Source organism: Panthera pardus, unplaced genomic scaffold, assembly GCF_024362965.1.
Source record: "Panthera pardus isolate Hobbes unplaced genomic scaffold, ASM2436296v1 HiC_scaffold_13, whole genome shotgun sequence".
Taxonomy (NCBI): Eukaryota; Metazoa; Chordata; class Mammalia; order Carnivora; family Felidae; genus Panthera; species Panthera pardus.
The window spans coordinates 64,821,995-64,835,422 of NW_026526688.1; the positions used below are offsets into that span (position 1 = coordinate 64,821,995).

General features: G+C 38.3%; 2 protein-coding genes across 15 annotated transcripts in view; one reads left to right on the plus strand and one right to left on the minus strand.

Annotated features, from left to right (window-relative positions):
• Positions 1-7,939, plus strand: part of MARCHF1 (membrane associated ring-CH-type finger 1) — an 876,270-nt gene extending 868,331 nt beyond the window's left edge. For 11 of the 13 annotated variants that reach the window (XM_053901154.1, XM_019441079.2, XM_019441084.2 and 8 more), the window contains one exon: positions 6,078-6,518. In XM_053901154.1, the coding sequence (XP_053757129.1) occupies positions 6,078-6,376 (299 nt within the window). In that variant the 3' untranslated portion in view covers positions 6,377-6,518. Of the gene's footprint in view, positions 1-3,613; positions 3,686-6,077; positions 6,519-6,590 lie in introns of those variants that run through there. The other 2 variants (XM_019441080.2, XM_019441081.2) reach the window with 2 other exon arrangements.
• TMA16 (translation machinery associated 16 homolog) overlaps positions 1-13,428 on the minus strand; it is an 84,742-nt gene that overhangs the window by 40,620 nt on the left and 30,694 nt on the right. The window lies entirely within an intron of this gene.

The window sequence follows — 13,428 nt, forward strand, 5'->3', positions numbered from 1 at the left end:
TTTTATATATTTTTGTATTTTTATCTTTACTCACAGTGAATACCACCATTAAAACAAGTTAAGGAAAATGTTACAAATGTGTGAGGTTTTTTTTTTTTTTTTTTTTTTTAATGATTTAAGCAACAGGAGAGAAGCAACCAGGACAAAAGTAAAGGAGAAAACCATCTCCTTAGCCCCATCATTCACACACACCCTTACGCAAACACATTTCATAACTCTGCATAACCTAAGCACCCAGCCAAAAATATCCCAACTTACCAATGAGATGCTTTTTCTAAATATATATTGTCCCTGCAGCTGTTAAATGAGACAGGTTCTCTTCTGCTGTTTGGGGATTTTAAAAGCCTTTTTAGACACACTCCAGGTGTCTCCAGTTACATGATCTACACAAGATATGCAGAATACTTTGAGAATTCCAATTTAAAAGCAGGAAGAGATTTTAGGGATCACTGTTTTAAAGATGAGGAAGTAAGCAATTTGCCTCATCTTCAGCTTTATTATGAACACCCTCCCAGGAGCCTGTGGTTTACCCAATTTGAACAAGAAGCAAGATGTTACAGGTGACCCTGCATGTGTTTCTCCAGTGGAGAGAGCTGGGGACCCTGTTCTATTAAAAGAAACATATTTTCAGAGAAACAATATAGCTAGAAAATGAGTCTGCAAGAGTCTGAAAGTGGATACATCTCAGCTTACAAACCATTGTCATTGTGGTCTGAAAGTCTTGGCATAAATGTTTCCTAACAACACACAGTGAGATTTCTGAGCTTTTCTCCATGAAGGGAATTACCGATTGGGAAAGATGCCCAACTGGACTTTCTCCTCGCCTAGTTGTGGAGGTTTTCATTGCCCTGGAGTCTGGAGTCCAGATGGGACATCTAAAGGTTGAAGCCCATTGAAGTTAGGTCTTAGTCATAGGCACCAGTGAAAGCTTTGCATTTAGTCTACAACTCTATCAGCGAAAGGTGTGTAGCATTTAAATCATCCAGATGGCAAAAATAACTTATATTTACATAGCACTTTCTATGTCAAGAACTACCCATTTAACCTACACTAGCAACCTTGTGAGGTAAATACTACCAATATCTGCATTTTTAACTGATATATCAGTTATCTTTTGCTATATAGCAGACTATCCCAAAACTTACTAACTTAAAACCACAAGCATTTATTTCACTCCCAATTCTGCAGATCGGTTGGGCATTCCTCCTGGCCAGGACCTGGCTGGCTGTTCTCTGCAGCATCCACGTATGTGTCTACAAACAGCTGGCACACTGGCTGTCTGCTGTATAATCAAGGCTGGCCTCCTCCAAATGCCTGGCAATGGGCATGCAGTTGGTTGGATGACAGAAACAACTGAGCTGTGTTTTTCGTCACACAGGACCTGTTGGCCCTGTCTTCTTCCCATGGCAAGTGCAGTGTTTAAACAAGTAGCAAGAGGGTAAACCACACACACAATGGGAACACTTTTGAAGTTTCTGTTGTGCCCTATTTGCTATTGTCCTGTTGGCCCAAACCAGTCATGTGGCCACAGCCAGAGTCAATGAGGGAGGGGGTGGATACCCAAGGACACGGTGACAGGGAGGCGTGAGCCAAGTGGGAGTATTTTTGAACAAGCTACTAAAGATGAGGAAACTGAGACCAAAGAGAATACCAGGTAACAGGCTGTCAATACCTGAAGGAAATGAAATAGCACTCTGAATTAGGACAGATGAAGATATAAAGACTGGAGTGACTGATTCTTGGGAATAAAACCCATGATCCTTAAGAATGGGTGTGGACTTTACACAGGAAAACAGCCTTTGAGAAGCATAATAAAGAACATCCTATTGGGGTCTGGTCTGCAAAGAAATTGAATAAAAGTTTGAATCCTTTGGGATCAGGGTATTAGCCAGGAAGGAGGGCCTTCTGGGAGTGAAGATGTTATAAAGAAGGGAAGAGATGGTCAGTGGCAGTGGTCCTGTTGACCAATAAATTCTAGTCTCAGGTTCCTGAAGGGGAAATGCCCTTAAATAGTCCCAATCCATGTCTACTTACCCAGCCCCAATGGAGAATAGAGTGAGGAATATCTGGAAGACCTTTTTATGTGAGAAAATAATTTATAAATTTTATTCTTTCATTCATTTTTATTTTTATTCAAGTATTTATAGAACTTTACCTAGAGTCCCCAGTTTTCCTCTCTGGCTTGCTAGAAAAATCTTGCACAGATTCAGATTCCCAAGAGTCTATGATGAGCTGAAAGGCCCATTTGCTTTTCTTTGTCTAGAGTGCTTTTATTTGCTCTTTGAATATAAATTTCCCTACAGATTGTGGGCTGATTTCTGTGGCTCTGGTAGCACCACACATTCATCAAACTCTACTGTGCAAAATCTTCAATACCATAACCCAGGACGAATCTACAGACCACCTTAAGCCTTTCACAGAAGACCTCCTAGCATGTTGGTTGTTTGGCTGGCCCTCCAGTACCGCATCATACACATGCCCTTACAGAAAGGAGGCCTGGACATTTACCCATGGGATACAGGTGTGCTGTTTCTTAGGGACACATGCACCCCCATGTTTATAGCAGCACTATCAACAATAGCCAAAGTATGGAAAGAGCCCAAATGTCCGTCGATGGATGAATGGATAAAGAAGAGGTGGTATATATATATGTATACACACACACACACACACACAATGGAGTATTACTCGGCAATCAAAAAGCATGAAATCTTGCCATTTGCAACTACGTGGATGCAACTGGAGGGTATTACGCTAAGTGAAATTAGAGAAAGACAAAAATCATATGACTTCACTCATATGAGGACAAGAGACAAAACAGATGAACATAAGGGAAGGGAAACATAAATAATATAAAAACAGGAAGGGGGACAAAACAGAAGAGACTCATAAATATGGAGAACAAACAGGGTTGCTGGAGGGATTGTGGGAGGGGGGATGGGCTAAATGGGTAAGGGGCATTAAGGAATCTACTCCTGAAATCATTGTTTCACTATATGCTAACTAATTTGGATGTAAATTTTAAAAAATAAGAAAATTAAAAAAAAAAGAGGAGGCCTGGAAGAATCTAATAATCATATGTTGAGATTGCTTGAGAATGTACTGGCCATTCGTGGAGGATTGGCATGACAATATGGACAGTGAATGAGTCAGGTTTACCTATTATAGGGGACAAGAGAAGACTTCCATTTCCTTAGAAAATGGTTGTGGACAGAACATCTGCTCTTCCAAGCTCCTCCAATTCTTACCCAAGAATTTCCAAGCAAGTTTCCTGTTGTTTAAAAGGTAGAGATACAGAGAGTTTATTCCTAAGCCTACAGAAATTTCTGAAGAAAGATCCCAAGCACAAAGGCAAAACTACAGATAGATCCTTGGGCTTCAGAGAAATGAACAGATGGTTGAATTGCCTCAAGTTGAATTTCAAATTCCTCTTCCAAACTGGCAGGTAGAAACAACTTTGAGCTCTTGGCATTTCCAAGTTCAGGTTCCAGCTTCAAATATATATTAGTGAGGACCAAGAATTACTTGTTTACACAAAGGATCCACAAGGAACAAGACTTTGTGCCTTCACTTTTCTACCACCCTTATTGTGTACATTCTTTCTTCTTTACAGAAGACACCATAGAACTGAGGAGTCCAACAAGGTTGAGCATGAAGACAAATTACTAAGTCTCGATAAAAGGAGGTAAATACATCTTGCCAATGGAAACATTCTTGGAAATTCACTTAGCCCCATGTTATTATCTCCTCTCACAATGTCCTTTAGGTGAATTTTCCAAGGTAAAATCTTATAACTGCTCAATAATATCTTTATAGAAAACAAAAATCGTGCCCACTTAGTCAAAACCAAAGAGAAAGATCAGGCTGTCTCTGAGAGAAGATGTCACGTGGACAGTGGGTTTGTACCCAAATGACTTCTGGATGTAGGGTAGGGGGATATTGCACACTCTAAACTGTTGATGGATGTACTGGGAGCCCTGACTTCCCAAACCTACGAAGGAAATGACTGGAGGAGACAAAATCAATTCAGAGAACATTGTGAAAGAAAGTGGAGGAACCAGACTGTCTCCCAGAATTAGAGAAAATGGCCCAGATTCCCAAGTATATTATGGTTTCCAGCCATTATTTCAGGAAGGAGAGGTAGGACAAGAGTGGATTCTTCATATTATCCACCAATGAAAGCAGGGCTTCATGGACAAGTGAAGAAAGGCTGTCACCTCTGGTTATATTAAAAAGACTGAGGCAAAGCAATCCAAGTTGGAACTTCAAAAGCTTTCATTCATCCTTGAAATAGCTACTGAGCAAGGCACTGTGGAAAATTAAGACCAACCTGACATAAATTCTGTGCTTGTCAAGATTATGGTGTACCAAAGTAAAAATAACTTGTTAGAAAGTTAACACATGCCACAAGTGGAAGAAATAACATGAAACTGGAAGAATGCGGGTTTATTTCCAGCTGGAAATTACTTCTTAGTTGGCTTTTGTGGAACAGTAGACATGCAGAAGCACGGAAGGAAAACCGAGAGAAGAAATATGGACAAAGCCTCAGAAATTGAAAACCTCCAGACTCTTAGAACAGCTGGTAGTTTGATTTAGCAAACAGAGGGGAAAGTTAGATGTAACCCATGGGGACTTCCCCCCAAATGGGAGCTAAAGCACGTCTTCTCCAGCTTGTCTGTGGTTAAAACATTCCAAACACATAGAAACTACGGATCAATATAGTAGCCAAGAGCAAAAATCTTTCTAAATTTGGAGAACTTCAAGATGTCTGATCTGCGTACTGAATCTTCCCTGCAATTAAGAAGCTTAAATGATTATCTTCTACACGAATTCTCAACCTCAGCACTACTGACATTTTGGGCTAGATAATTCTTTGTTGGGGGGGGGTGCTATCCTACGCACTATAGGATGTTTATGCAGCATCTGTGGCCTCTATTTACTAAAAGTCAGTAGCACCCCACCCCAACACCAGGTGTAATAAACAGTATCTGCAGACATTCCCAATGTCCCCTGGGAAACAAAACTTGCCCTTGTTGAGAACCACTGGTCTACCCTCGGTCTGTGTGTCAGATTGTTCTCCTTGCATAGGTAGAACTAAGGTAAGAGCTGAACAAGCCCTTGTGTCTGTTTTCTTACAGAAGCATAAAGCATATGTCACTGTTACAAAATATAGGTAGGACTTCTTATAACTTTATCCATTGGTATAAGTAAATAACCCAAAATAGAATCAGAAACTCTCATAAACTAGGATTTCTAACCAACTCTTCCTGGCCCAACATACTAAAGCCTTTCACATGAACGTAGATGGCTATTATACCCTCCACACATACTGATGTTGGCAAGAGATGGACTCCTGACTGTCATGTATTTAACATTCATAATATTGTTGTAGCTACAGAAACTCTTGTGAAATAGTTTTAAAAATTGTGAAAGACAATTTGTAGTTATGATGGTGGAAATTAAGAGAAAATACTGATATGTAAGAAAGTGGTTCTCAGCGACAAAAAGACTTATGAAACAAAAATGACTAAAACACTAAATTTTATGCATGCCTATACTCAGGAATTGTTTCTGGTGAGATGTGACAGCTTCTTTCTTTCACATTTATTTAATTTTAAAGGGAATGAGGGTGGGGAGGGGGACCTGAATGTACAATCCTATAAAGGTACCTATTACTTTACCTTTAAAAGATTTTAAGGTGGACCTTTAAGGTTTTAGGTAAGGTAAAATCCTTTAAAAGAATTTTAAACTGACTCTTTCACTTAGTATGTTCACTATAAGGAATAAATGTCAAAGTAAGTATCTAAAGTCTAATGTCACATACTTGATGCTATAAGGAGAAATAAGACCATTATAGTGGTAGGTGAGCTCCTTCATGTAGACTTTCAACAGTACCTTTAAAAGAGTTGAAAGCAATTAAGCAATTCTGGTTAGAATTTTACTGCCTGTTAACAATATATTTCTTATCCACAAAATTTAGTAGGCAGGCATGGTCTTTTGAAGGAGTCATAGAAAAAAAAAATTACCAAGTCCATTGATAACAACTTGGTGATAATATTCTCTTTTTTATTTCAAAGGTGTTCTTGAATGGCCATTTTGGACAAAACTGGTTGTGGTGGCCATTGGCTTCACGGGAGGTCTTGTCTTCATGTACGTACAGTGTAAAGTCTACGTTCAGTTATGGCGCAGGCTGAAGGCCTACAACCGTGTGATCTTTGTGCAAAATTGCCCAGACACTGCCAAAAAGCAGGAGAAGAATTTCTCGTGTAACATAAACACGGACATCAAAGATGCTGTGGTGGTGCCTGTATCACAAACGGGTACAAATTCACTGCCATCTGCAGAGGGAGGCCCCCCTGAGGTCATCCCGGTGTGACACAAACAGTTGGGAGTTTCTTCACTGAAGGGTATCTTTCTAGCCCTTAGCCACTACAAATGACAGAAGTGATCCTGAATCATTCACTCCTTTATCTTCTCCTTTCTCCTACTGACTCATTCTTCCTTACTTTGCTCAAAAAAGGAGAATCATTCACTCCTTTATCTTCTCCTTTCTCCTACTGACTCATTCTTCCTTACTTTGCTCAAAAAAGGAAAGGACCAAAAGGCACCGATGACCAGGATCCCATGAAGCAGTCCAAAGTGTGATACAGAAATGTGAAAAATTGGCTAGAGGTGATTTCTAAGACAATTAAGAACCAATGGAGCGAGGGATGCTTTCAGGCAATGACGAAAGACTACATGGACACATGCATCTTCAGGATAGCAGGACAAAGTTTAAGAATACAGACTTGAATTGCAATGTGTATTTCTTCTAAGGCCTTGTAATGTTAACTCTCTCATCCAGAAATAAGAAACATACTTGGTTTTAAGCTTGAAATTGTCTACATTATCCTTACGTCATATCAGAAGCAAACTTGGGAGGATGCATATTTTGATATTTATACTTTGGACGGCTAACAGATTTTTATGGCTATAGTGGAGTCCAGTTGTTTTAACAGATGCATGTTTTTAAAATAGATGCAATACACATTTGAAGAGATCAATACTTAGAATTATGTTTAAGTCATGAGCAAAAGATTTTCAGAGGTTTTTGGGTGTAATTAGCACTGTTAAATACCTACAGAAGTTGAAATCAACTATCAGGCTCTATATTTTATCTCGTCCCTCTTAAAACAGTGTTGTCCAACAGATATATAACGTGAGCCACAAACGCAGGACATATCATATGCATACATTTTAAACTTTCTAGCAGCCCATTAGAAAAAGTAAAACTAAATGAAATGTTTATATTTTATTTAACACTATATATCATCATTTCAACATGTCATCAGTATTAAAATTGAGATATTTTACATCTTTTTCTTATGAACCAAGTCTTCAAAATCCAGTATGTATTTTGTCTTTACAACCTATCTTCATTTGAATTAACTGTACTGGATAGCACAGCCCTAAAATTAGAGGCAGGACCTCTGCTTCATCGAACAGTTGAATATTTAAAAACAACAGCTCAATTCATTCTTTTATTCAGAGTCTCTCAAATATTACAGTTTTATTAAGCACTTACATTCATCAAATTAAACATCCTGAGTTAGGTGAACTTACCATTTCTCTAAAAGGTAAAAAAAAAAAAAAAAAAAAAAAGTAGGGAAGGATGAAATGATCTGTGGCAAAGTTCTAAAATTAGCTTGTTTGCTACTATGAAGCACAGATGATAAGGAAACAGAAATTAAATATTTTTCTTAGGTCAAATGTGTAAGTTTTTTTTTTTTTTTTTAATCCACAAGTGGTATCAACTTGACAGAGGAGTAGTTATGACTAAGCATTTAGACTCTGTTTGAAAAAGCTGACAGCATTTCCCTGCTCAGCTGGGAAGTAAAGATACTGAATAGATTTTGTGATAAGTAATAAACTGAGTTGTTGAGGTTTGATGTGCAGCTGATTATCGTGCTCCTTGCATATTCATGTAAAACTGAAGTGTGGATGATAGATTCTGCAGTGAGCTAGATTAATGATTATAGATGTAGTGACCTGTCAAAGAAAGAGGTTCTACATTTTAAAAGGTGATTTATTTTTGTTAGCTGTCATATTTATTATTGTGAAAAGGCAACTGTGATGGCCATAAGAACCAAAGCATGGGTATCGCATTGCACAAACCTGGGTATCACATCGATGCACTTTGTAATTATCAGTGTGCTTGTTCTTCACGGATTATCATATAAGAAAGGAAAAGGAAATAACCTTTTAATGAGGAGAAAGATATGAATATTAGTAGTGGCTGACACTTAGTCCAAATAGTCCCAATTCCTAGAAATAAAGAAAAGGTAAACAATGTCGTGTGTGTGTGTGTGTGTGGTGTGTGTGTGTGTGATTTCATGTATGTACATGAGAAAAGTGGTAAGGTTTTTGGTCAGTCAGGAAACAAAAGGTTTAAAACATCTTTCTTAAAACTTGTTATGGAGGGTATGGAATAAAGGCACAGGGAAGACCCAGTTGAAGTTAACGAAAGTGTACCAAAATTTCTGCACAAATAAGGGTAAAAGTGGTGTAATAAAAAATTAATGAACTTTAAACAGACTAAAATTTGTATTAACTTCCTCTTAAATTTCTATTTTAAAGTTTTAAGATAAATACTCATGAATAGAAGCTTTGGGTGATTTAACCATGGCATATCACCCAATAGATTAACCTTGATTCAATTTTTCTGTTAATTGCCCTAAGCTTTTTACTAATCCATTTCTCCAGGAGCTTAGCAATGGGAACAAGTTGTTTACATATATTCCCTGGGGGGGTGGGGGGTGGGGGTGGGGGGGGGGAGGAAGTGGGAGGGAATCTGTCACCAGCAAGCAATGAAATGTTATCTCTTTTGTCTGCTCTGGAAGGAAAATGATTACTTTAATTACCACCAAAAATACTATTTAAATTCTGTACAAATCTAAAGATTGGTAAATGCATAGCTCATTTCTCAATGGGAGAGGACTGGCTAATAGGCCTTGTTTATTAAGGGTCACACCTAACACTAAGAAAACATTTCTAGAATTAAAAGATCAGCATTACTGTCTTAACAAGAAAATATGACATAGTGTTTTAAGATCATACCTAAATTCTCAAAATTAACTTACAAAAGCCTTGACTTTCTTGTAATGAGAATATAATAATATATATAGCTCCCTAGAAGGTTAACAGTCAGCTTTTTATTCTGCTGTTATTCTTCTGAACTTCATATATAAACCCTGAACTCCCGAATTTAAATCTTTTACAAAGTTTTCCTATAATGGCTGTTTATAGTTCAAACAATCTGAAATAATTACATGCATTTAAAACCTAATGTTGATTTCCTTTCATATTCTGTGTGGCAACTGCCCTTTCAGTGAAAGGATTTGGCTTTGTGACAATACTGTTGTGGACTGGATATACCCTTCAAAAACTACTCTCCAGGCTGACAGTTTTTTTGAAGCATGTTTTCCTGCTCATGTAAAAAAAACGGAATTGAAACAAAGGACTGAAATTGAAGAATGGCAACACAATTGTTAAAAATCTTGGCTTTTTATAATCATGCATTTGGTAGTATCAATACCATAAACTACAGACATTTACGCTGTTAATTTTTAAAAGAACTCTCACTTTCATTGTATCAAAGATTGAACTGTAAAGGAATGAAATTCCAGTTATTTTTTTAAAGAGTGAAGTCCAAAAGGCAATTAAGCTTGAGAACAAACACAAGTAAAACAAAAGTGAAAACAAATCCAAACAAAAATGATCCCATCAACCTGGGATATAGCAGTGGACACATTGAAGATAGGTGTATATTGAAGAAGTGTTTTAAAATATCCCCGGCTTGAATCTCACTCTGAGCTGCTATTACATGTGATTATTGCCCCAGAGATAGCCTCGTTTATTTTGTTATGCAAAAGGTCCCTGGGTACCCCTAAAACATCTACTGTTTGGCTGGAAAATTAGCTCATTAGAGCAATGACATCATTAAGAGACTGTAATTGCCAAGGGGGTGTGGTGGGGAAGATTATTCCATTTGACTGACAGTTTACCTTTCCTTACCTTGCCAATGAATATTTCGGAACAAAGTAGAGCTCTTTAAACTTATTATTCATTATTGTAGTTGTTATATAATAATTGTGAAAGACTTACACTTTAATTAAGAAAGATAAAAACCTTTTTTTTCTTAAGTCAGCCCAAAGGTGCTATTTTACATATCAATACAGCTGAAAGGAAGTGCTGTTATTTTGGGCTGCAATGTTTCCTCCAAATCTGAAGCCCATTTTGAAATTGGATATCACATTTAAAACAAACGAGGAAAAAATATTTTAACTGTGTGCAATTTTTGAGATTGAGCATTTGTACTTTTTTGGTTTTACCTAATTCTCTTGCATTAACAACTTACTGTTTTGTGAATAATGTGTACTGAGATGAATTAAGGAAAAGAAAATAATTATCTGTGAAAGAAAGACTTTGTATATTAAACAAGTGACCTAAATTTTTGTTGTGGTTTCTGTACTCCTTGCCTAATTTACCAGGATTTCTGCAGGTTTGTATCTGCGACATTCAAAAAATCTTGAGTTGTTAAGATTTTATAACAGTCTGGATGTTTAAGCAGCTTCTGAACAGATTCATGGTTACTTTAAAGCCAACACAGGCGGATTCACCCTGATATTACAGAAAGGAATAAAGAGGTGCATTAACAGGGGAAAACCAATAGAAATAATCTAAACAGATTTTCAAAACCTGTTAAAAACAAACAAACAAACAAAAAAACAAAACAGCAAAACCCCTAGAAGAAAAATCGTAATGTAAAGAAAGGACTGTCTCATAAATAAGGCTTGGATATACCAAAGAATTTAACAGTATTTGTCTACTCAGACATAATAAAATAGTAAATTTAGATAATTTCATACATAATAATAGGAGAAAGACTGTGGAATCAATTTCTAATCTATGATGTTTGCTGGTAAGAGAAGAAAATGTCTCTTTCCAAAGCCCCAACTTCTAAACCTGAATTCAGGGTAAACCCACTGCCTAGCCCAAGGCCACCTCCAGGTCATTCTGGTAGACTAATTGTATGTGCTCATTCTGCCTCATTGGATATCCACTTATAGTCTCCTCGCACCTCCTGAATTACAGCAAATACTCCTGGATCACAAGTCATTGTCACTGTGTGTTCAGCTAATGGTCCTAAAACTGGGAGATGTGATAGAGATACCAAAGAAAGCAAGAGAATGGGAAGAAATACTTGGAACTCAGGGAAAGGGCAATGCAGGCAATGGGAACAATAACCAAAGTCCCAAGTGGTTGTCAAGCAAGATTCAGCTACCATAGAAACAGCAAGCCCTTGTTAGGGTCACAAAGTTTATTACTTACAGTGATAGAAGAAAGACAAACCACCAGTAGCCCCATGAGTCCTGTCCCAAGAAAAGACACAAAAAGAGGGGGCATGAGACATGAAAGAGGACACTATAATGCAACAGAAGGGGTGGGGCACCTTGTTGCTGAGATACTAATTCCATGTTGTAGCTAAGCAACTTTGTGGCCTGCAGCTATGCCCTAAAGGGACTCAAAATGGAAAGTCTCATACTTCATCAAAATCTGGAGGCAAGGACAACTGTCTCACATCTTCTCTGGGAGACAGGGAGGCATACATGAAGTGGCCCATGATAGTTCCTCACATGCCCCAAATCCTTGTGTTCCAGGAAGATCATGGGCCATCATGGCTCAGGTTAGCCTGAACCTAGCCTGGCCTAAATGGATAAACACAAGGTCTTCAGGGTGCCAGCAGGGCTGTTCCACAATAGAAAACAGTTTGGCCATTCTAGGAATAGACAGAAGGTCTGTGTACCTGAAGTCCAATAAGCCAAGGGCGAGTGGAAACAAGTAAGGTTGGAGAAGCAGTTAGGAATCAAATTATTTGTCATGTGAATTTCACCCCAAATGTGATAGATGTCAATGTAGGTTCAGCAGTTGTAACAAATATAGCACTCTGGTAGGGGGTGTCGATAATGGGGGAAGGTGCGCATGTGTGGGGGCAGGGCGGATAATCTCTTTACCTTCCCCTCAATTTTGATGTGAACTTAAAACTGTTCTGAAAAAATAAGTGTTTAGAAACAAAATTATACCCATCAAATAAACATACCATTAAGAAATGACAGAATGATACTATAACAAGATGAACAAAGGAGTAGCATATTGTAGTGTACATTTTCAAAAATTCATCAGCAACTCCAGAGAATGGATTATGAAGAACAAGAATGGTGGCATGAAGGCTAGTGAGGAAGTGACAGGTAAGGGCAGAGTGGAGATGGCCTGACATGGACTGATTTGACTCTCTTTCTGAAAACAGAACTACAAATACCGACTAATTAAATTTAATTGGGAGGGTATGGAAGAAAGAAAGTGAAGAATCAAAGATGATTTACAAGCAGTTTTCAGAAATTAGGTGAAAAACTTGGGAAAGATTCAAGGTTCCTGATGAGAGAACAGGGATTGGGATCCAGGACACAAATAGGAGTATTTGCCATTGAAAGGAGAAAAGCTGCTACATCCATAAAATGGAAAGGGAAGGAAGGGGAGGGAGAGGGAAAGGGGAGGGCAGTTTCATTGTCTCAACGATGTATATAAAGTGAACAGTTGGTTGAGGAGGCAAATATTAAAGCTAAGCTAGAACATGAAAAAGTAGTGAGGGACGCCTGGGTGGCTCAGTCGGCTAAGTGTCCGACTTCGGCTGGTTATGATCTCATGGTTCGTGGGTTTGGAGCCCTGTGTCAGGCTCTGTGCTGACAGCTCAGAGCCTGGAGCCTGCTTCGGATTCTGTGTCTCCCTCTCTCTATGCCTCTCTCCCGCTTGGGCTCTGTCTCTCTCTCTCTCTCAGAAATAAACATCAAAAAAAATTTTTTTTAAAGTAGTGAAAATTATCTAAAAGTTGGAAAAATGAACTTATTACAGGTACACAGTAAAACTGCTAAGCAGTATTGAGAATCCACTTGAGATGTACAAACATGAATGGAAAAACCTGATACTCTCCACAAATGCTGAGCTACTTGGGAACAACAGGTACAAAGGAAACAGATAACCTGGTGTGCTCCTCTGAGTTTTGAAAGACGAATACTATGCAGTCAGGGGCAGAGGGATGGAGAGCATGTGACAGGAGGCAACTCTAAAACCCGAATCTAAACAAAACTTAAAAGAATCTGAAAACAGGAGATAGGTGGTGCACAATGAAAGAATGAGGTCAAAGTACAGAACTTCAGCAGTGGAGGGGGATAGGAGATGGTGAATGGAACACAGAATAGTCAAATTTTATGGGAGTTTCAGGAGCTGGTAAGTATCTGGGTGTGGCCACTGAGAAGTGTCTGAATGGAGTGGAGAAAAGGGTCACAATTTTAGATTTGTTACCCACAAGGTCCTGGATTCACTGAAATGATT